This window comes from Sturnira hondurensis, unplaced genomic scaffold (assembly GCF_014824575.4).
Source record: "Sturnira hondurensis isolate 20B ecotype Veracruz unplaced genomic scaffold, ASM1482457v3 Scaffold0004136, whole genome shotgun sequence".
Taxonomy (NCBI): Eukaryota; Metazoa; Chordata; class Mammalia; order Chiroptera; family Phyllostomidae; genus Sturnira; species Sturnira hondurensis.
Genome location: NW_028076767.1, coordinates 29,162,494 through 29,185,443, shown reverse-complemented (window position 1 = coordinate 29,185,443; position 22,950 = coordinate 29,162,494). Strand labels below are relative to the sequence as shown.

General features: G+C 51.5%; 2 protein-coding genes across 2 annotated transcripts; one reads left to right on the top strand and one right to left on the bottom strand.

Annotated features, from left to right (window-relative positions):
• Window positions 1-3,971: 3,971 nt before the first annotated feature.
• On the bottom strand, window positions 3,972-16,650 carry SLC2A10 (solute carrier family 2 member 10). The gene is made up of 5 exons (XM_037044206.1): window positions 16,532-16,650; window positions 9,451-10,734; window positions 8,759-8,881; window positions 7,654-7,789; window positions 3,972-6,687 (listed from the first exon to the last, which is right to left on the bottom strand). The coding sequence occupies exons 1-5, from the start codon at window positions 16,533-16,535 to the stop codon at window positions 6,609-6,611; spliced, it is 1,626 nt and encodes a 541-aa protein (XP_036900101.1). The 5' UTR covers window positions 16,536-16,650; the 3' UTR covers window positions 3,972-6,608.
• A 2,270-nt stretch (window positions 16,651-18,920) lies between these two features.
• Window positions 18,921-22,352, top strand: TP53RK (TP53 regulating kinase). The gene is made up of 2 exons (XM_037044205.1): window positions 18,921-19,260; window positions 21,247-22,352. Exons 1-2 carry the CDS (start codon window positions 18,978-18,980, stop codon window positions 21,723-21,725), a joined length of 762 nt encoding a protein of 253 aa, XP_036900100.1. The 5' UTR covers window positions 18,921-18,977; the 3' UTR covers window positions 21,726-22,352.
• Window positions 22,353-22,950: the final 598 nt, after the last annotated feature.

Below are 22,950 nucleotides of genomic sequence, written 5' to 3'. Positions count from 1 at the left end.
ACGTGCCAGGTGCGGTTCTAAGTGTGGGAAAATACAGTGGCAACCAAAACAGGCTACAGACTCTGCCGTTGTGGAACTTACATTGTAGCAGGGGCCGTGGATAATGAGTTACCGGTCAGTGAGACAGAGAGTGGGTTAGAGAGTGGCCAGGCCAAGATGGGGCAAGGAAGCAGTGTGTGAGCACATGTACATGTGCCGTGCACTTATGTGTGTGTATGTGTGCATGTGTACCTGTGTGCATGCACGTGTGAGCATGAACGTTTCGCTATGGTGCCAGGGAAGGTCTCCCTGAATAACAGGAAGATGAAAAGGAGTGGGCCATATGAGTATCTGCCGAGTGCACAGCCCCACCCCCGGGTGCAGAAAGAGCTGAGGGAGGGCGGCGAAGTGTGTTGGAGGTGCTGGGAGGGAGAAGGGATGAGGCCAGAGAGGTGAGCAGGGAGGGCCTGAGAAGTGGCGACCGAGGCTCCCCGAGTAAGGCGGGAACCTCGGGGAGCTCAGTGCAGAAGAGTGACATGGGCTGAGTTAGGTTTTTAAAGGGCCCCCTGGCTGCTGTGTGGAGAACAGGCGAGGGGCAAGGAGAGAAGTAAGGAGACCGTTACATAATCTAATGTTGCCATAATCTAATCTGGGTGAGAGATGGTGGTCCTGGCAGTGATGGTGAGGGACGAGGTGATGAGAAAGGTCAAGTCCAGCTGAGCCTGGAGAATCTGCTGACAGACTGGATGTGGGCGAGGGAGAACAAGGAGTCGGGCATGGCTCCAAGGCTTTGATCCAGCTTGTGTCATCTGTCATCGGAGATAAGAGGTTGGTAGACATTCATCAAGCGGTTGTTGGTGATTACGTTTCAGTGATAAGGTTTGGGTGGTTTTTATTTTCACCTGTCTCTAACTGTTAACTATTTTAAAAGCAAAAACGGTATTATTGTTGTTGTTATTTTAGGGTTTTCAGGCATGGCAAGGGTGTACTGGGTAGGCAGTAAAAACACTTTCTACTTGATTAAATTTTATATTAGTCAGAACTGGCCCCATCACAAGCAAACCCATCATCTTTTTTGTTAACCCCATAATCTTTTTTTAAATTTTTTAAAATTTATTTATCTTTAGAGATGAAGGGAAGGAGAGAAGGAGAGAAACATCAATGCATGGTTGCCTCCCATGAGTCCCCTGCTGGGAACTGGCCTGCAACCCAGACATGTGCCCTGACTGGGAATTGAACCTCAATCCTTTGGTTCGAAGGCCCGTGCTCAATCCACTGAGCTACACCAGCCAGGGCTTAACCCCATAATCTTCAATTAGCATCTTTCTCACATTTAGGTGTGTGAGCTACCCAGTACAGCTGTGCACCTGGCTGAGGTCAGGTTCAGGTGTGGAACAAGTTTGCCATTCTAGAGTCCTGGTTAGAAGGGCCAAGGCCTGCCCTTACGGTAGATGTTGGACGTTCCCCAAGGAGTGAGAGGAAACACCGAACGCCTCTTAATCTCTAGGCTGGGAACCGGCACCTTGTTGCTTCAGCCCATGTCCTATTGGCCAAAGCAAGTCGTGTGGACAAGCACAGCCCCAGTGGGGCCACAGAGAACTCTCTGCCGAGAGTGGGGAGGGAGGAAATAGTTACTGAACAATCATCTAATGTACCACAGCTTCACTTTGATCTTTATTGCTTGCAACAATTTTACTCAGGTTTTTAAAACTTTTGTTACACATTTTGTGTTTATTGTTGAAATGTTTGACAATCCAGAGAAACATCAATGACCAAAATAAAATTCCTTCTTATTCTACTACTTAGGGATAAACGCTGGCAATATTTGGTTGAGTAACCATTCAGGGTAGAAAATCCACGGACATCCCAGATGGGCGTGGGCCACATCATTGAAACGACCACGGCCATTTAGCACCAGGTTTAGCGTTGGCTTCTGGAAAGTCAGAGACAGTCACGCAGCTGTGTGTCCCCAAAGGTTCTGTCATCAGAGCGGTTTCTAGCCCTCTAGTCAATGAAACACACACGGTGCGTCATTCACCTTCTACATCTCACTTGGAGGTTTAGAAAAATCTCTTTCTTGCTTTAGATATTGAAACTGTATTGAGCAGCTTGACAGAAATGCAATATTTATTATTGCAAGAATAACATGCTACAGAGAGAGTTTTCGGGGTGGCAGCTCAGGAAGCAGCAACCCAGACTGTCCCATTGGAAGAAGTGGGGTTGCCCCAGACCCCGAATCTGGAAGGCGTTAGCAACGCTGTAGTGCCACACCCAGTGGGGACACACACCCAGGCTGTGAAAGCCACCGGCCGTGTGTGCAAGAACACTCACTAGAGTCTCAAATATTGTCCCAGAGAAGAAAGAATTCAAATGAACGGTAAGAGAGGCTGTATGAAGTAGATACATGCTTTAGGGAGACCTGACTCCGAGTCAACAAATGTTTTAATACAATCTTAATACAAAGCAGAGCTAAAGAGACTATAAAATAAAAATCCTGAAAATTGTGTCATATTTTGGTGGGCTGCCATTCACCTCTTTAAATAAAATGGTTTTTTTAAGAACGAAATTCGATTTCGTTATTCCATTTCATTTTGAATACGAAGCTTTCAACATAACCACCTACTTGGGAACTTTTTGCATCTTGTGAGGATCAATTAAAAGCAGAATGTCAGCTTTTCCACTTCAGATTTCACAAGGAGAAACTCCAAACCCATGTACCAAACCACCATGAAAAGTCTTGTCTACCCTGGACAGGACCCAGCGTGTGGGGGTCTGGAAACACTTTCAGAGCAGGGCGCTGGGAAAATTTTGTGCCTCCTGTCAAAATGCCGCCCTCCTCCTATGCCACAGATGAAAAAATATTTGCTCTGGAAAGCAAAAGGAGCAAAAATGGAAACTGAGTCTGGCCCTGAGTCAGAACAGGGTCTGGGGCAGCCCTTGGGCAAAGGAGCCCTGCCCACGTCTGGGGGGAAGTTTCAGGGGATCCCCCTCTCTGTGGGTGCATTACCTTTTACAGCTTGAAAAGTGATTTCCCATCTGGTACCTCGATCAGTTGTTCTCAAACTTTTGAGGTAGGGCCTACTAGTACCCCCATTTTGCAGATGAGGAAACTGAGGCTCAGAGAGGTGAAACTAGCAAGTAGCCAAGGCAGAGCTCAAACCTGATGTCCTGGCTGCTTATGTACACTTCTGAGCCCTCCCTTTGGGCCGAGTCACCTCCTTTCTATGTAGCCCATTGCCCCCTGTGGCCTCAGATCATCTTTGTGCCAGGGAACCCCACAATCCTCAACCACATTGGAACCAAGATGTAAGTAAACCCTACGGTGAACACCAGGGCGGATCACCCACCTGCACGACAGGTTGGAAGGCAAATCACTTTAAGGAAAAGTTTTCAGTAAGTAATCTGTGTCCTGCACTGTGGCAAACAACAGGCAGGTGCCGAGTGCTGGGCATGTTTGAAAGGGCTAAGCAGGGCCAGGAACTAAAGTGATTCTGGGTTATCGGGGAGAAGAATTTCCCAGCATCCACCCCGCAGATCAGTGAACAGACCACATCTCTTTCCTGGTCATCCCTAAAGACCTCTGGGTACGTAGTAGGTACCCCAAAGTAAAGATAACTTTTGGTGCCCCCCTTTCTGAACTGCCACCTGGCCCTTGCCCTCATTATCCTCACCATCATTTTGAGTACCTACTATGAGCTCTGCCTTGGACTAGCTGTGGACACAGAGCATCTCTAAACAGTAAGTATAACGGGGAGAATCCGCCCAAAGGCTACAAAAGCATGTCTCCTAAACTGACGGGAAAGGAGAATTGAGAGAGTTAGGGAGCCCCTGGGGAGGGAATTGGATTCGAAGGGGCCCCAGGACAGATTTTAGAGGTGATGTGCTGGTGTTGAACACCAGGGGAAAAAGTGTGTGTGTGTGTGTGTGTGTAAATTTTCCTGGGATGAAGAATGTGTTTGTTGCACAAACCCGACAAATTTACAAATAATAAAAACACTTTACTGAAAATACTCTTTATTATAAATTCCGTACCACCAATTAATTCTCATAGAATGTTTATTCATTTATTTTTTTTGCCAAACTCCTGTCCGCACGAACAGCTGTGACTGCCAGGGAGCCTTGAGCCAACAAAAGTAGACTAAGGGTAACAGCCGATAACAAGCCGACCTCCCGACTCAGCAGGAAGTCGCTCCCAGCTGTGGTTCCCACGCGGACGCTGGTGCAGTTTCTGCTCACGCCAGCGAGTCAGACGAGAGGGAAACAGTGAAGGTGGAAGCTGGAGCTCCTTCATCTCTGACGTGAGCAATGTGCTGGCTGGACTGGGTAACAGCCCACGTCCTAGAGCTGAGTTTCCTTAATTTTTGGTGCCACTCCCAAGGTACTGGCATTAGACACAGGGACACAGTTGTAATGGGTACTGGTAACATTGTAGCCATCATGTTCTTAGGACTGTAAAACCAACACAATAAACCAAGCCTGGATTTGCAATGTTCCCCGATCTCCATGGTGCGAATGCCAAACTCCCCATGGCCAGTTTCAAGGGACCTATGGGATGTCATTGAAGGTGGGACCAGGAAGGAAAGCTCTGTCTTTCCCCTATGTCCCTCCGACGATACAAAAGATACAAATAACCTTGAGAGCACAGGTAACAGTAAAATGTGGTAAAAGAAGGAAGGAAGTGATAAGTTTTTTAGTAGTTATCTCCTTTGTTTTTAATACAATTTACTTAATTATAACTTTAAGAAACTTGATTTCTTTCAATGGCTATGTTTAACAACTAGCTTGCAAAGATCCTGGAAATTTAACAGTCAGCTCTCACAGGCCAGGACAAGCCGGCTCCGGCACAGCACTTCATCTAAGGGAACTACAGGCGCCCCGACTTAAAATGGTCCAACTTGGGATTTTCTGACCTCACGATGGTGTGAAAGCAATACGCAGCTGTGCTTTGAATCCCGACCTGTTCCCAGGCCAGAGATCTGCAGTATGATACCCTGGCATGATGCTGGACCCCCGCAGTGAGCCTCAGTCCCCAGTCCGCCACTCCATCGTGCAGGTAAACAGCCGATACTCCACGGTGTATTCGTTTTGTGAGATGACTGTGTCCAACGGGAGGCTAATTAATGTAAGTGTTCCCAGCACAGTTAAGGCAGGCTGGGCTACACTATGGTGTTTAGTCAGTAAGGTGCATTAAATGCACTTTTGGCGTGACGATGGGTTCACGGGGACGTAACCATGTCCTAAGTCAAGGAGCATCTTGTTTCCAGAGCCAGAAAGGAGAGGAGAGGGACTCAGGGGCCAGAGTGCTGGGGGGGCTGCGTCAGCACCTGGCGGGCAGGCACGGTGATGAGGCCTCGTCCAATGCCAGCACCCAGCCTACTCCAGCTCCTCATTCTCAGCATCCAGGAACTCCGTGCCAGGCCCTTCCTTTGCCAGTGACCTCTGGCCTGAGCTACCTGTTCAATCTCTATCTGACTCACCTGTTGGGGAACAACCCTTTATAATGTCCCAAAGGCAGGGGCCTGGGTACTGAGGTGAACAGATGCCCCCGCCCCCCACTCCCTGACTAGCTAAATGGGACCAGCTGAAGACCTTCGCATAGGAAGACAGGGTGACATACACCCCTGGGAGCACAGTCACCCCCAGACTGAAGAGGCAGACACTGGAGCTCAGGGGAGCGGTCACTCACCCAAGGTCCACAGCGGCCAAGAGGCGCAGACAGCGCTGACAATCAGGTTTGTCGGCCTCCAAAGCAGCTTTCTGCACGAAGAGGCAACCAGCATTATCCTGGCCTCGGCTCCGGCAGCTCGTTCCGTGCTCTCAGATTTTAGCGCACACGGCTCTGGACTGCCACTGGCCTCTCCACTGATAAAACGTCCCTCCCCCAGAGAGGTGATGCATGACCTGAGACCATGGCCTGTGTTGAGTATTTGTTGCATTACCAGCATTCAGAATCGCAACTCATGGGTGTTAGAAAAGATCTTAAGAACAACCTGGTCCAGGGGACCCACTGTACATATGGGGGAAACTGAGGCCCACGGTCACACAGCAACGTCACCAGCAGAATCGGGACTAGAACTCAAGCCTCCGGTCAACCAGTCTGGGCTGCTGGTGAATGGCAAATATTCTGGGTGAGAGAATAAGAGGGGTGAACAAAGCTGACCTCTGAAAGCCAAGCAAAGGGGCTTCCACCTCACCAAAGAGTCCCAGCCAGATGAGAAAAGGGAGCAGAAAATATGGTATCCTCAGCTGGATTTAGGGGCGATACCAGGAGAGACCTCCTGCCAAGACTGATACCCCAGAGATTCTCTGAGAAGGCCCAGGGAACAGCAGAGACTCCATGGGATGTTCTCATTATAAGTCCCGCAGAGATGGGCAAAGTCAGTGGGGAAGCTGAGGCAAGGAGGCAGCTAGCTCCTCAGAAACCCTCAGAGCCCGAGACTGAACATGAAGACCTCTGGGTTCTCAGACTTTCGTCCTTTCCACTCTCGCACAAAAGACCTCCTCCGGAGCAGGGGTCAGTAACAAAGGACCACCTAGAGCTTGTTCTCTGGGGCCCAGGCAAGCAGGGAGCTGGAGACAGGCTGCTAAAACCATGGTCCTGGCATTCTCCAAGCAGATGGACTCACTCCTCAGGAGGCCACAGAGACCCTCATGCGCCTGTACTGGACACCAAATGTGCTCTGCCTGTGGCCAAAGCTCGGGGCAAACCTGTCAAGCAGAGGTGAGTAGTCAGGGGGTGGCAGGGCCTGGGAGACTTCCTGGAGGAGGCAGCAATGGACCATCCCCTGGGACCCCTCATCCCATCCCTGCCATGCTCCTACCTGTCCCCTCCTACTTCCTGCCTCAATATGCATGTCCACCTTCTGAATTTCCCAACTATGCCTCTGGGTCTCCCTGTGCCTGTCCTTGCTTATTTTGTTGGCTTGCCTATTTTCTGTCCCTCTCCCACTAGAATGGAAGCTTTGTGAGGACAAGGGCCTTCTCCATCCTATTCTCAGCCATGTAGCCTATGGCTCAGGACACTGCCTGGCACATAGTAGGGGATTAATAAATAACCACTTGCCCTGGCTGGTGTGGCTCAGTGGATTGTGTGCCAGCCTGTGAATCAAAGGGTGGCTGGTTTGATTCCCAGTCTAGGGCACATGCCTGGGTTCCGCGCCAGGTTCCCAGCAGGGGACATGTGAGAGGCAACCACACATTAATGTTTCTCCCCCTTTCTTTCTCCCTCCCTTCCCCTCTCTAAAAAAATAATAAAATCTTTTTAAATAAATAAATAAATGCCCACTGAATAAGTGGATTAAGCCCACAGTTCTTTGCAGGAGGTTTTAAAAGGCCACAATCATAATGTTTGGTTTCGCCAAGCTTCCACGACTCGAAGATTCTCCGGTTTCAGAGATTCTACTCTCCCAACGTCCGGGGACTCCACAATTGCACGATCTAAAGGTTTAAGCTGGGCTTATAGTCAAAGAAAACTCTGCTGTAGGAAGACACAAAGGCAACTCAAGGACACATAAAGACGGGAAAAACGCACAGTGTCTGGGCAGTACGACAGGCAAGTGGAAGAGAGACAGCTCTCTTGCAGAAGCCAGCTGAAGTCCTGCAGCGGAGGGCTCGGGTTCTATGGGACTCTCCCCCCCAACCCCCCCACCCCCGAGCCTGCCCTGTCCCCCTTACCGTCGCCTCTGGAATTGCTGGTCTATCTCTGCCAACGACTGGCCTTTTGTTTCAGGGACAAATAAGTAGATGAAGCCCAGACCAAGGACAGCGGTCAGCCCATACAGCAGGAAGGTCCAGGACAAGCCAATAGTGCCTGGGAACAGTGGGGAGGGAGTGTAGGCATTGAGGGGCCGACTGGCTGGTTCCAGGTCGTGCAGGGAAAATCGGTTCACCTACAGAGGGTTCTCCAGACAGTGGATTTACAGAAAGACCAACAACTGTCAGATAAGGACCTTCAAGCAGGAGTAGACTGGTTGTCCCAGAGGTGGGCAAAGGGTCACGGCTCTGACCACAAACCCTGACAAGGGCATTTTGCCTTTTCTGGGGAAGCCCGCTCACCCACACTGAAAACTCTACCAATGGGGTGCACTCGGGATCTGAAAACATGAATGGAGGGAAAATAACACTCCTCTCAGCAGCAAACCAGCTGCAGGACGCAGTCTTGGCAAAGCCCAGCTGCAAAAAGAATCCTCTCCCTTTATCTGACATCAGTTTTCCTTTGGGGAATGACTCTAGCCAGCTTCGGGCCCACTGGTCCATGAGGCAGTCTCCATCGCCCTCCCCCCAACCCCAGGGTGGGTTATGACCCAGGCCTGGAGCTTAGGGTACGGAGACAGCCCTTCAGCCACAGTGATTGGTTCAGGGGTGGGCATGTGACCTTGCTAAGCCAATGAGAAGCAGCTCCAGGCCTTGGGGAGGAGCCACTGGCAAAGAAATAAAGAAATGCTCTCTTTCCAAGGGGCTGCCATCCGAGATCTGCTGGCGGTCATCTTTGCCACCCGGAAGTGTCTGCCTGAGAGTGGAGCCCATGGTTCAGGACGCAAGCAGAATGGAGAGAGATGAAAGATGGCCACAGTTGTACTGGAGCTGCTGGATCAGCCACGCTTGAAGCTGACGGCCCTCCTCACAAAAATATTCCCTTTGGTTCCTAAACTGGCTTGCATCAGGTTTTCTGTCATTTGTGCCCGGACCTACAAGGAAGCCCTGGCTCTGTCGTGGTGGGGGGACATTCTTCCTGCATCTAGAAGGAACTGGACCAAGGAATTAGGTCAGGAGGACTCACCGATGAGGTCCAGGAAGGAGAGGCTGATGAAGAGGTTGGCGGCCCAGTTGAAGCTGTTACAGAAGGCGAAGGCCCTCCCTCGGATCTCCGCGGGGTAGATCTCGCTGAGGACAAGCCAGGTCACTAGGGCAGGAGGGCAGGGAGGGCTCCTAGGCTGGGGCCGGGGTGGGCTGAGGCCTGCACCCACGGTCCAGCTGGCAGCCTCCCACCGGCGTGATTCACATGGAGTCAGGCTCCTGACACCACATTCTCCCCGCTGCTTCCCAACCTGGCTGTAAGAATCCCTTTAGTATGACCAACAGTCGTGGTTTTTCCAGGACGGACGAGGGTCCCTGGGACACAGGAGTTTCAGTGTCTTGGGCAAACCGGGATGGCTGGTCACCCTATGTATTACATTCCCTTCAAGTAAAATTTTTTGAGTGAGCTAGCTACCCAGAAGCTAATTCAGGTGTTATGAAGCCTGAAGCTTAAACGATTTGGGGGCTTTTTTTTTTAAGTAAAAAATATAAAATCAGGCCCCTGCCCTCAGAAGGAGTGTCTGCAAATAAGCGAGGGGCCCTGAAGCTAAAGCTTCAGTGGCTTTACAGTCGAGGCCCCTGGAGTGTCCTTCTGAGACCCGGAGGGATACCGTCCCCAAGCTGCCCCCTGGGAAGGGTGGAAGGCTGAGTGACCGGCACGAAACTCCCGCCTACCTGGTCCAAATCCAAAGGAGAAGGCGCTCACAAAGAGCATCATGCAGACCAGGGCGGTCCAGTGCAGCAGAGCTGGCCCTGGGGCAGGAGAAGGCGGGGCCTGGGAGGCGGTGCTTAGGGCCGGCCCAGGACGGGTTGTGGGGTCCCCAGCTCTGGGGTGGCGCCTGGTTTTCTCAGAGGTTGATGAGACTGGCTCCCCTTGGTTCTTGCTGGTTGTTGGCGGTGGATGTGAAGACACTCCCATTGGCTGGTCCAAGTTTCCAGGGAGGTTTGCTAGCCTGGTGGCATTGGGCATGGCCAGGCAGCTTGGGCCTGAGTCCATGGGCACAGCAAAGCTGACGAGGCCTATGCCACTGACTGACAGGGCCATAAGGGCACAGCCAGCTAGTAATAGGGCCCTGCGGCCCGCTCGGTCCACCAGCCCCATGGCAGTCAGGGTAGCTGCCACCTTTACAGCGCCAAGGCCCACTGAGGCCAGCACAGCAGAGGATCCCCCATGGAAGCCAACCGAGTGAAAGATGGTGGAGGCGTAGCACAGCACATTGGGCTGCCCTGTTAGCTGCTGGAAAAGCACCAGCCCCAGCCCCACAGTGGTCCGGCCTCGCATGTTGTCCCGTTCCCTGAAGAGGTCCAGAAAGGAGTATGTTGGCCTCGCCAGGCACAGCCTGGTGGCCTTACCTCCCTGGAGAGGGATGAGGTCCCTGTGAGCTGCGGCCTCATCTGTATCACCAGGGAGAATGAGGAGGCTGAGGGACTGCAGGACAGCAGGTGCAGCAGCCCAGCCGAACATATGCCTCCATCCCCCGGGGACACTGGCCAGTGCGTAGTTGAGTGCATAGGACAGCAGGATGCCTACAGTAATGCCTGCCTCGTAGAGGGACACCAGCACTCCCCGCTGCCGTGGTCCCACCAGCTCTGACACGTAGATACAGCAGGCCATGGAGGAGAGGGAGATGGCAAAGCCAGCCACTGAGCGGCCCAGGACCAGCCAGGCCAGGGAGCCAGCCAGGCCCAGGCTCAGGCTGCCTGCCAACAGCACTAAGTTGCTCCCGAGGATGGCACGCTTCCTGCCGTAGCGATCGATGAGGAAGCCCCCTACCAGGGAGGCGAGGAGAGCCCCCAGGAGCAGGCTGCCCACCAGGAACTCCTGCTCCAAGCAGCTTAGCCCGAAGTCAAGTTGCAGCGGCAGCAGCGCACCCGATATGACTGCCAGTTCGTAACCAAAGGTCAAGCCACCCAGCAAAGACACAGAGGCACACAGGGGCAGGAGGGGTGGTGAGTGGCCTGGAAAACAAAAGTGACAGGGACCGGAGTCGGAACGGTTCCTTGCCCAGAGCCTCTACCCATCCAACTCCTCTCCATCTATCAATTCCTCCCTCTATTCATCCAGCTACTCCATCCATCATCCATCAAGCCATCTACTCCTTCAACCGTCCATCCACTCCTTCCTTTTTCCACCCACCTCTTCATCAATCTACTCCACCCATTCATTTCTCTACCCACTCGCTGATCCATCTCTCCACCCATCCATCCTTCATCTGCCCATTCATTCCTTCCTTCATCCCTTCACACATCTGTTTACGGATCAATCTACCCATCCCTTGTCACACACTCCTCCATTTATCTATCTACTCCGCCCATCACAGGTTCATCCACTGACTTGTGCATTCACATGGCCCTTCATTCACCCAAACATCGACCCATTTATTGATCCATCTCTCTGCAAATACGTCCACCCATCCCTCCATCTTTGTATTCTATCCCTTATGTACCCATACATGCAAGCACCCACCCATCCATCCAACCATTCATTTGAAAACTTATTTATCTGGTATCTGCAATATACCGGACCATATTCTCGGGGCTGGCAATACATGGTGTTATTAAGGATCTGATGTTCTCATAGAAAAAGGCAGATGATGAGCAAATATATATGTATATATATATGCTATAACTTACACACCAGGGAAAGGGGACTGAGAGGGGTGGAGGGTTCTATTTTAAATAGGGTAGTCAGCTAAGGCCTGTCTGAAGAGGGAAAACTCAAGCAGAGGGCAATTAATGAAGTGAGGGTAAAAGTCCTACAAAATAGGGAAGAAAAAAACATTCTAGACAGAGGGAGCCGCGAGAACCGAGGCCCTGAAGCAGGACGGCTTTTGGTATGTTTGAATAATAACTATTAATATGAATAGCTAGTGCTTAGATGGCACTCACTAAGTACCAGACCCTGTTTTAGGAGCTTCGCATGTACGTACCCACTCAATTCCTCATTTACAACAACCCTCTTCCACGTGATTATTGGTGTTATCCTCCAAGACACGGAGAAGTTAAGACAGTCCCTCAGGGTCACACAGCAAGGATGTGGTGGCGCTGATGTAGCTAGAGAGTGCAGGCTTTTAACCACCCTGCTGTTCAGCAGGGAGGCCAGAGTGGCTGCGACACGGCGAGGGAGAGTGAGAGGAGATGGGGAGGCAGGAGAGGTAAGCAGGGGCCAGAGGAGGTGGAGCGGTGAAGGGCATGAGGACCACAATGAGTTTGAGTTTCGCTGCTGGGGGTGGAAGCGTTTGAAGGCTTGAGCTGGGGAGAGAGGTGATCTACAATAGTCCCGGGCACCTGTGGATACTGAGCGCTTAAAATGCGGCGAATGTGATTAGGGAGTGGAATTTTCATTGTATTTCATTTTAATTAATTTAAATGTAAAAACAGCCACCGGTGGCTAGAGGCTACCATATCAGCAGTTCAGTTATACAGTTTACTTTGATTTTTTTAAAAAGATGGATTTATTTGTTTATTTTTTAGAGAGAGGGGAAGGGAGGGAGAAGGAGAGGGAGAGAAACATCAATGTGAGAGAGAAACGTCAATCAGTTGCCTCTTGTACAGGCCCCCACCGGGGACGGGCCACCACCCAGGCGTGGGCCCTGACCAGAAATGGAACTGGCGACCTTTTGCCTTGCGGGACACCGCCCAACCAGCTGAGCCACACAGGTCTCCGCTACTTTGAATTTTTAATTCACATATTTAAACTTAAATATTTCTGGAAGTATCTAGAATAATCTGGCAGTTTCCATCTCACCCCGTGCCCTTCAGGAGCCGGCCCAGCCGAGCCACCCAGACCTGACTGCAGCATCCGTAACACCAAACCAGACCTACTGAGTGTCTTCTCCAGCCCAAACGAGGTGCTGCACTCAATGCGCTGCTCTGAGAGCTTTAGGAGCAATAACTCATTTGCTTTTCCCCACAACTTTTTGACCTGAGGTCTGTATTATCTATGAATGAATAAACAATCCGAGAGGTGAAGTGACTTGCCCAAGGTCAAAAGTAGTGAGTAGCTGTGCCTACATTCAAAGGCAGGACAACTGGCTCCACGGCCCGTTTTCGTGACCACTCCATTAGAAAACCTTGGTGTGATATGGTTTCAGTCTGTTGTCTCTCGTGTCTGCCTCTCCTCATCTCTGTTAGGCAATATTTGCACAGTGGGGAGGAGTTTTAGGTGGAAAAATGCCCCCCTTTCTGCTCAGCCTTCTCCCCATCACTTCTGCCCCCGAGGCAAATAACCTCCTGCGTTCACTGGCTGGCCTCGTCCCTCTCAGGACCATCAGCAAACACCGTGGGGAGATTATGCTGCCCAGGCGCTGGCCCCAAGTCACCTCCTTTGGCTCCACCTTTTACAGCCAGAAAGGAAGGTCCTTCCAGTCCACATGAGGCAATCAAGGGAAAGCACAGAATCTGTTTGCCATAACCTGGGTTCCTCTTGAGGTGAAAGGGAACCAAGCCAACGGGTTCAGAGGCAAAGTTGACTGTCTCCAGGTTTTGCTGGAAAATGCACTGGAGCAAACTCTAGTCACAGTGGTAAGAGCGCAGCAAACATACACATGAAATGGAACAGTCGTCATAAATCGTCACTTACTGAGCATCCCCTCTATGCAACTTTAGGCGCCTTCTTCAATTCATCTCCGTAACAACGCTAGGTGGTGCAGCTCCAGCCAACCCCACTTTGCAGATGAGGGACCTGAGGGTCAGAGTGCTCCACAGCCGAGAAGCAACAGGATCGGGGCTGAAACACGGACCCATCTGACTCCCAGACCTACATACTTAAGAGCTTTGCTAAACTGACTTAAAGCAAGAAGGGCTAATCAGGGGTGGGTGGGATGTGGGAGAGAGCAGGGACACAGCAGGTTGAAGGGGAAGGGAGGTGAAGCTCTCAGGAAAACGCCATGTCACAAAACACAGGGAAATGATACTGTCCCAGGGGCCACGAAGGGCGGTCTCAGAGGAGTCAGGGCCATTAGACACCATTCCCACAAGTCTTCCTCAACTTTCCAAGCCGCATTTTTCACTTCCAACCAACTCTGCATTCTCCATTTGCGTACACCATAGTGCGGGTTCATTGATGTGTCCTCCTTATTACATTGGACAGGACAGGACACAGACACTGTCTCTGTGTCTCCAGGGGCTGGGGAAGGGGGAGCCCAGCTTCGTCCTGACACCCAAGAGGGGCTCAATGGGGTTTTTTCCTGAAAGAACCGATGACTGAGTTGGGGACCAGGGTGGGACCACCACGTGGCATTGCAAGGGCTGTGTCAGGGACATAGGAACCTATTCTAATGCTACTCAGCAACCACAGGGATCCTGTGACAGCCTAAGTCAGATGGTGTCATTCTGCTCAGAGCCCTCCAAGGCTCCCCTTCTCTCTGAAAATAGTCAACGTCCTTACAGTGACCTTCAAGGTCCCGCAGCATCTGCTTCCTCTCCCTCTGCTCCTCTGGCCACACCAGGCCCCTTGCTGTTCCTCCTCACTCCAAGCACATGTCCACTCGAGGCTTTTTTCCAGCTCCCACCTCTGATGGGGAGGCCTTCCCCTCCATGCCAAGAGCTCCTTCCTTCTGCTCTCGATCAAACATCACCTTCTCCTGAGCCCTCCCCTGGTCCTCTACTTACGATTGCAACCTCCCCATAGCACCCAGCACTTTGTATCCCCTTTTCCTGCATGTTTTTCCTCCATGATACTCATCACCACTTGAAATAACTATATATTTTACATATTTGTTGTTCTCCTCTACCAGAATGTCAGCCCCAAACAAACAGGAATTGTTTGTTCAGCTGCCTCCCTGATGCTGAGAACAGTACATGGCATATAGTAGGTGCTCAATAAATACTCGTTGAATAAAGGGATGACTGAATGAATGACCTCTGAGGATGCAGGGAGTCCAGAGAGAAAGGATCTTGGTTCTTCAGCATCTGGCAAGGTCCAGGGCCTGGAAGGAGCCATGGGCAGGGGTAGAGCAAATCCTGGCTCCCAAATTAGGGCTCTGAAACTAGAATTGGTGGACAGCTATGCGGTTACCCTGGGCACGAGAGGCTGGGTGGTACAGCGGTCAAGAATGCAGACAGGAGCCAGAGTGCTGGGGTTCTATCCCAGCTTCTCTTCTTTGTAACCATGACCCTGTGCAGCTCACCTAACCTCTCTGAGCCTTCCCATCTATACAGGAGGAAGCTAGTACAACCTGCCTTATATGCCTGCCTCGCTTATAGCCAGTGTGACCTAGTATGATTCTCCACAGAACAACACAGTTTTTAAAACACAATTCAGGTCATGTCCCACTCAAGGTTAAAACCCATCTCTCCCTTCTTATGTCATTTGGAATAAAAGCCACGCTTCTCACTATAAACTACAAAGTCCTGCATAATCCAGCCCTTGCCCATCTCCCTGACTCTCCCTTTGCCCACTGTGCTCCAGCCACACTGCCCTGGACCACACAAGCTTACTCCTACCTCAGGGCCCTTGCACTTGCTGTTCCTTTAATCTGGAAGCCCTTCTCTCAGATTTTAGCAAGCCCTCTTCTTTTGAGTCTCAGGTTTGTGCTGTCTGTCACCACCCAGCCAAAAAGCAGACACAGGGACTGGATTATAATCACGCTTGTATTAGTCTCAGAGCCCAGCACTCTGAGAAGGTGGCAGGTAAAAACCCAAACACCCACTTTACCTTGAGCTTTCTGAGGCAAGTTTATACAGGGGAAACGTGGGAATTTGGGAGGGGGAAACTCCAAGGAGAAGCAGGGACGTGCTGTTTCTCTGGAGATTAAGGGGAGGGGAGCTGAAAGGGGAACCTGCAGCTTCTTCCGGGGCTGGCTCCTTTGGTCCCGTGTTATCTCTCCTTTAGCGTCAGCCTTTCCCTCTTCCCGGACACCTGTGGTTTATGGCCAGGGAGGTTACACATTATCTAGTTAGGGAGGAAAGGTTTAAACCATTTGCCCTCAAGTGTCCTTGGTTAGGGGAGGCCAGCTGGCTGTAAATTGCTCAAACTGATGGGCCTCGTTTCATTTTCTTGCCTCAGTTCCCCCATTCCATTTCCCCAGGAATTTTCCTGGCGTCTTCCTATCTGTCTCGATACCTCAGTTCCAAAACCTCCTGGTCCCCGAGGCCCTCCCTTCCTGCTCCCCTCACCGCTGTCACGCCACCTCATTCCAAGTGTTCCTCTGAGTCCCCAGTGTCTGCCGCAGGGTAGGTGAATGAATGACAGAGTGACCTCTTGAGGCTCTGAATCCAGAGAAAGATGTAAAAACCTTGGTCCCTGTAGCAACAAGGAAATTCCCGGAACCCGCACACAGTGCTGCATTCTGATCCCCTCTGTCTCCCTTCCGTTGGATTATTTCCAGAGCAGGGGTTTTGTCTGTTCTGTTCACCGCAGCATCCTCAGCCCCGGTGAGCGGAGGTGTTCGGGGGAATCGATTAATGGACTTTGCTCCTTGTGGAGCCTCTGTTTCTTCATCTGCAGAATAGAACGCTCTCACTCGCCTGGGTTTGCTGTAAGGTTGGAAGCGGGTAAGAGAGGGCCCGGCCCAAGTGAGCGCTCAGTACTGAGGAAGGAGCTCTCTCAAGTCACTTTCGTCTGGGCAGAAAGGAGTTTGGAAGGAAGTTCGTCCAGGTCCCTTCCCAGGCCCCAGGCAAGGCCTGGTGTGCGGGGGCCCGCCCGCCGCCCGAGTGGGCGGTATCTGGTCAGGGGGTGCAGCAAGGGGAGGAGGGGCGCGCACTGATAGGGTCTCGGGGACTCCCTGGCGGGAAGCGCCCGGTTGTGACTTACCCATAGCGAGCAGGACACCCAGGCGTGCTGCGGGCGCTGAGGGGCCAAGAGCGCATCCCCGAACCGGAGTCCCCACAGTGGCCGCCGACAAACTTTCTGGCCGGCCCGCCTCCGTCCCTCCCTTTCTGCCTGCCCGCCCCCAGCGCCGCTGCCACGTAGGCCGGGCCTGGCCCCCTGTGTCTGGAGGCGTGAGAGAGGGGCGCCCGAGCTGGGCTGGGGCCCCCACTCGCTGTTCTCCCGGGGAGGGATGCCTCCCACCATCTTCCCCCAGGCTGCTGCCCACTGTCACCCCTGTTGGGGGCGCACACAGGCGTTCCCTCTCCAACCACCCACCTCCCTCCTCAGGAAAGAGACTTCCCAATTACCTCAGTTCACATGGGTCTGGTCTCCAACGTGTACAGAGACACACTCATGTCTCTATGGTAATGGGGGCACACACATATTCACTTCAGCTGCTCACTCTTCCAGGGATTCATCCTTGATCCATTGGACACAGGTTTGGACACCTCCCAAATGACCACAGGCACCATGCCATCCCCTTGGGGATGGGCTAGGAAAACAACAGATTTGTTTGTTCTTGTGCAATTTGCTTTCTAGTGGGGGAAGAAGAGAGTTAAATAACAAGCCAGGGAAGTACCAGCTAAGGTAAAGGCTGGGCAGGCACAGACGGCTGCTTCAGCCTAGGGGTCTGGGAAGGCTGCTCTGAGGGGAACTGAGTTCTCAGGTTCCGGGAAGAAGGAAGAGCAAAGGAACAGCCCTGCAGTGGAAGGAGCTTGTGGAGTATTAAAAAAAAAAAAAAAACAAGAACAACAGAAATAAAGCTAGAGTGTCTGGGGCACAGCAGGTGACAGGGGGAGTCTAATCAAGCATTTCAGTAGCATCTTCAAAAATGGCTTCCCTTGAGGGTGTGCAGGACCTAGTGACTCATTTCTAACAAATAGAATACAGCAAAAGTGACTGTGTCATTTTGAAGATTAGGTTGTAAAAGACTTCATCTCGCTCATCCTCTCCTGACCTCTCACTCGTTCATGCTGATGAAGCCTCCTGCCATGCCATGAGCTGCCCAATGGAGAGGCCCACGTGGCAAGAAGTGAGAGGGACTTCCAGGCAATAGCCAGCAAGGAACCAAGGCCCATGGCCCATGAAAGTATAAATCCTGTCACCAATCAAATACCGACACCAACAAACAGAAAACACAGTCTGTGACAATGCAAAAGAGAAGAGGCTCAAAGGGACACCAAGCTTATTAAAGTTGGGTTTTCTCTCTTCTGAGAAGCCAGGAGGGCTTCCCTGAGGAAGTGATATTTGAGCTGAGAAGGATAGGCTGTCTAGATGGGCCTAGGAAACAAACGGAGGGAAGAGCAGTGGGATCTAGCAGGTGCAAAGGCTCTGTGGCAAGAGGGAGCCCTGCGAGAATGAGAGAAGGCAATTGTGTTGGAAGATTCAAGGGCAAAGGGGGTTTGGTGGGAGATCAGTCTGGCAAACAGGACACGGTGGTTCCGTGCAGGACCCCACGGGTCTTTAAGTACAGTGGGGAGCGTTGAAAAGTTTTAAACTAGGTTACCTGCCATAGAAGCCAGAACCAGTCTGACCATAGCAAGCCTGAGACCTGTAAATATGTTTGCACAGTGCATTTTCCAAAGGCGGGGTGCAGGCAGATTTGGTAACTATAGAACTAGAAGGCTGTGTGGACACTAACAATGAGTGATAATGCAGCCACACACTTGGGAGGCTGGGCGTTACAAATCAAGTTGGTTTGGGATGAACTTGGAGAAGTCCGGGCTGATGGAAGTTTTAGGAAACCACAGTATGCCACCACGGAGGGTCTGAAGTTTGAATAAGTGACCTGCGCTGTGATGAATGGAGCTGCAGAGCTGAGAGTTGGCGTCACGGCTACTCTAGGACCAACGGGCCTTTTTTCTCAGGTATTTCAAACAGAGTCCCAATGATAGACAGGCGAAGGAAAATGACTACAGGAGGAGTGTACGCAATCCAACAGACACCCTCACGGGCAACATCTTCATTTTAATACGCAATGATCAAAGTAAAACTTATTATCTTCATGGTGAAAATGATGACATTGAAACTCGAAGAAATGATGTTTCTTGCTGCCTTACACAGTGTGCCAGACACTGTGGTTATCTCCTTAATAGCAACGCCCGGCCCAAGGAAAGAACTGAGATTCTAGAAACAGTTTTTCGTGACCGGTGCGTCGTTATCCGGAGAAAGCCGAAGAGCTGGGAGGTGGGGCCACAAAAGTCTTCTCGAGGAGCTTCGGCAAGAGCCGGAAGGTTGGGAGGTGGAACCACTCGCGCAGGGCGGAAGTGCCGGCGTCCGATTGGCCGGAGAGAGACGAGGGTTTCCGGAGAGAGACGAGGGTTTCCGGAGCGAGCCGAAGCTTCTCCGACAGCCGACGAGAAGAGCCGAGGGGCGCGGAGGCACAGTCATGGCGGCGGCCGGTGCTGCAGCTGGTGAGACGGGCGAGGAACCGGCGGCGGAGGCCATGGCGTTGGCCGCGGCGCGGGAGCGGAACAGCCGCTTCTTGAGCAGACTGGAGCTGGTGAAGCAGGGCGCCGAGGCGCGCGTGTTTCGTGGCCGCTTCCAGGGCCGCGCGGCCGTGGTGAAGCATCGCTTCCCCAAGGGCTACCGGCACCCGGTGCTGGAGGCGCGGCTCAGCCGGCGGCGGACCGTGCAGGAGGCCCGGGCGCTGCTCCGCTGCCGCCGCGCAGGTGAGACGGCCTGGCTCGGGGGCGGGGCGGAGGCCCGAGGCTCCGGGGCCCGGGCGACTCGGGGGCGGGACTCCCCTGCGCCGCGTACTTTCTGCGTGGCCTTGGTGTTTAAAAAATGCCATCCTTTCCTACCTCTCTTGTTTCGTTAATTCTTAAGGAGCCTCTTGGCCTTGCAGCGACGAACCTTTGTCCTGGAGCCATTGAGCCTGGTTCGGTTCCCGGCTCTGCCACTGTTGCTCGACGTTGAGCACATTATTTAACCGCCCTCAGTCTCGGTTTCCTCTTTTGTGCAGTCTCCGTGTTTGATCATTGTCTCTTCATTTCTCTTACAAACCAGGTGTAAGTACAAGTACTTAGCCTGGAGCCAAGCCCTCTGGGTGCAAGTGTCCACACTACTGTCCTTTCAACACGTTATTTAACCTCTCATCCTGTTCCCTCACCTGTAGAGGGAACTCACAGTTGCAGTAATAATCTCCTAGGGATATTGGGACCATTAGATGGGTGTGTATGCCACCTGTTACACTTGGCTGTATGACTGGCACATAGCGCTGGATAAAGTTAGCTGTCATTAAATAGCTTTTTTTTTGTTTTCATTACAACACCATGTGCACCGTCACCACTGAGTCTCAGAGAGGGGAAGTAACTTGCCCAAAGTTAGTGACTCAGCTAGTTCGTGACCCAGCCAGGTACTCAGCTCACATCTCTGACTCGGAAAAAAACGGACTTTTCACTTTTACACTCCCTATCCTTCTTACATTGGTATTTTTTAGACACGTGTGTACACCTCGACACTGTTAGGTGCTGGGAGATCGGGAGAAAATTCAGTAGTGAACTAGCAGGCATCTCTTCCTTGGATTTAATGAAGTTATTTGTGTGTTCGTACTTTCTTTTTGCATCCTCTCTAGGATGTAAGTTTCATTAAGCAGGGATTGTGGTGGTGGTATTTTCTGCTGTATTTTCCCCCGCCCCCCATATATTCCCATGCATGATTGACATTCAATAAAAATTCATTAAATCTTTGGAAGTCTTGTTCTCATGTTACAGAAATGGAGGTGTAGAGAAATTGATGTGACGTTAAGGTTCTACAAATGTTCGACAAAGTGTAAATGAAGTTTTATTCAAGGGTCTTAGAATTTGCAAATCAGAAACACTACCCAGTACCACCCAGAGTGTTCTGAAGGAAAGAGACAAGTTGAGAGTTCTAGTAACAAATTCATTCTTGAGAAGAATCAGACCTGTATCTTAGCCTCTGTGTTGGTCTGAGATGGTAACCCTCCAGGTGAGTGGCAGCCTGTGTAATGGTGTCAGGTGGTCTGGATCCATGAATATTATTTCCGAAGTTCTTCAGGGGCTTGTCTGTGGTATTGATGTATCTTCCCAGGTATGGATACACAACTGAACAGTTTAAGTTCTCAGGCTAATTCAAGTGAAGTAAAATCTCATGCTTCTGCCCACATGGTCTGCATCACTTTGGTCAGCTTGGCTGTGCAGACTCCATTGTGAGTCGGCTTAGCTGGCTGATTGTGTCTTGTTTGCTTCGCTCCTTCGTCACAACTAATAAGGAAGGGAGATGGGATTGGATTCGTCCTTTCTGACTTTGGACTTAAATCTCTAAGCCAGTACATGGCTTGGCCTCCTGCTTGTGTCCTCGTCAGATAGATAGTTCTTTACTTGGGCTGCTCTTACCCTTCTGGTTTGCTTGTTTTTTGAAAAAAGCAGGAACAAGTCCAATCACACAGAGTGGAAAGCGGGAGGGAGCTCTGGCACCGCTGAACTTTGCTGTGGGGCGGTATGGGGCACAGTCGTGCCGACCGTGAGCAGGGGCAGCTTTCAGATTGGTTAAGTTAGACGGTTCTAGAGCGTTCCGTTGTTTTCCTGAGATTAGCAGTTATACACTGTAAAAAACTGGATCAGTCTTGGAAATTTAAGCTTACCACTAGGGAAAAAAAGTATCTAATTCGGTAACTGGCTATGTCTTGATTGCAGGGATATCTGCCCCCGTCGTCTTTTTTGTGGATTATGCTTCCAACTGCTTGTTCATGGAAGAAATCGAAGGCTCGGTGACTGTTCGAGATTACATTCAGTCCATCATGGAGACTGACAAAACTCCCGAAAGCCTCCTTGGCTTAGCCCAGACCATCGGGCAGGTTTTGGCTCGCATGCACGACGAGGACCTCGTTCACGGCGACCTCACCACCTCGAACATGCTCCTGAGGCCGCCCCCGGAGCAGCTGCACATCGTGCTCATAGACTTTGGGCTGAGTTTCATCTCTGCGCTTCCAGAAGATAAGGGGGTTGACCTGTACGTGCTGGAGAAGGCCTTCCTCAGCACCCACCCCAACACCGAGAGTGTGTTCGAGGCCTGTCTGAAGAGCTACTCCGCCTCCTCCAAAAAGGCCAAGCCCGTGCTCAAAAAACTCGATGAAGTGCGCCTGAGAGGAAGGAAGAGGTCCATGGTCGGGTAGGAGCCTGCGTGTGACAGCCACAGACAGTGAGGCCGTTTGCTTCGAGTGCATTTGAAGGAACGCCACGAGCATGGATTAGGCCTGAAAAAGTCGGGCCATTTCTGTGTGCTGCCTGTGGTCAGGTTTCTTATGCCATTATTCCCTGTGGTCGGCCGTTCCTCCTGTGTCCATCCATCCCGTGTTCTGGGTGGGACTGAGTGCCCAGTGAACCTGGGACGGGCGTCTGCCGTGGGTACATGGGCACGACATTCAAGCACATTGAACCACGTGATGAGATGATTCTCTTGATTCCTGGTGAGATCAGAACAGTCTCCGTGACAGTGTGTCTTTGCCAGCCCTTGAACCCCACGTTGGTTTCTCTGCCGTGTTCATGACACTCTTCTCGAAAGCACTGTAGAGGGATGCACCCGTGTTTTTAAAACGACATAGGGTCAGAGACTAGGAGGTGCTACACGTGCCTTACGTGTGGTGTGGTGGACACTGTTTTGTGAGACTTTGTATGTATGTAAATACAGACACGGGTGTGTACTGGCTTTAAAGGAAAATGTAGTTTTGAGGGTCATGGTGGGAAAAGAGGATGAAAATACTTGACTAATTTCTCTTAAAAATCTTTTATATGACATTTTCTAATATTTGCAGATTTGTAATTTTATGGTTAACTTCTGATTAAGACAAGTGACTGCACACAGCTCCTTTTAGTTTATATAGGTAAAAGAATGAATCGATTTGTATCACCGGCAGTAAGCAGATAGAGCAAAATTGGTGAAGTGGTTGGGAATGACCCAGTTTGACGAAGCCTGCTTTAGGGGAAGGTAGAGGAAAACTGAATCAAGGTGCCAAGTGTCACTAATCAGCTCACACTTAACCTAACCTTGCCCGGCCTTGGTTGCTTGCCCCAGAGGAGGTGTGCGTGGAAGGTGTAGTGAAACCCCTTTCCTCCTCGTCCGCTCCACTTCACAAGTGAGTGTTCCGAGAGCCGCTGTGTGCCTGGCGCTGGGGTGGGCACTTGGTGCAGTGGGAGCAAGGTGGACATGGCGCCTGCCCGCGTGGAGGGAACGTTCGGGTGGACCGAGTCCAACCTGTGTCTGTTTCCTTCAGCACGGCTGGCACCCTTCCTGGGCAGTGGTGACCCATAGAGAGAACTAGCGCCATCACCTGGTCACTACGAGCCAGGCATTTTCATCCCAGATCTGAAACAGCTCTGCACTAGGTGTCCCCCCATTTC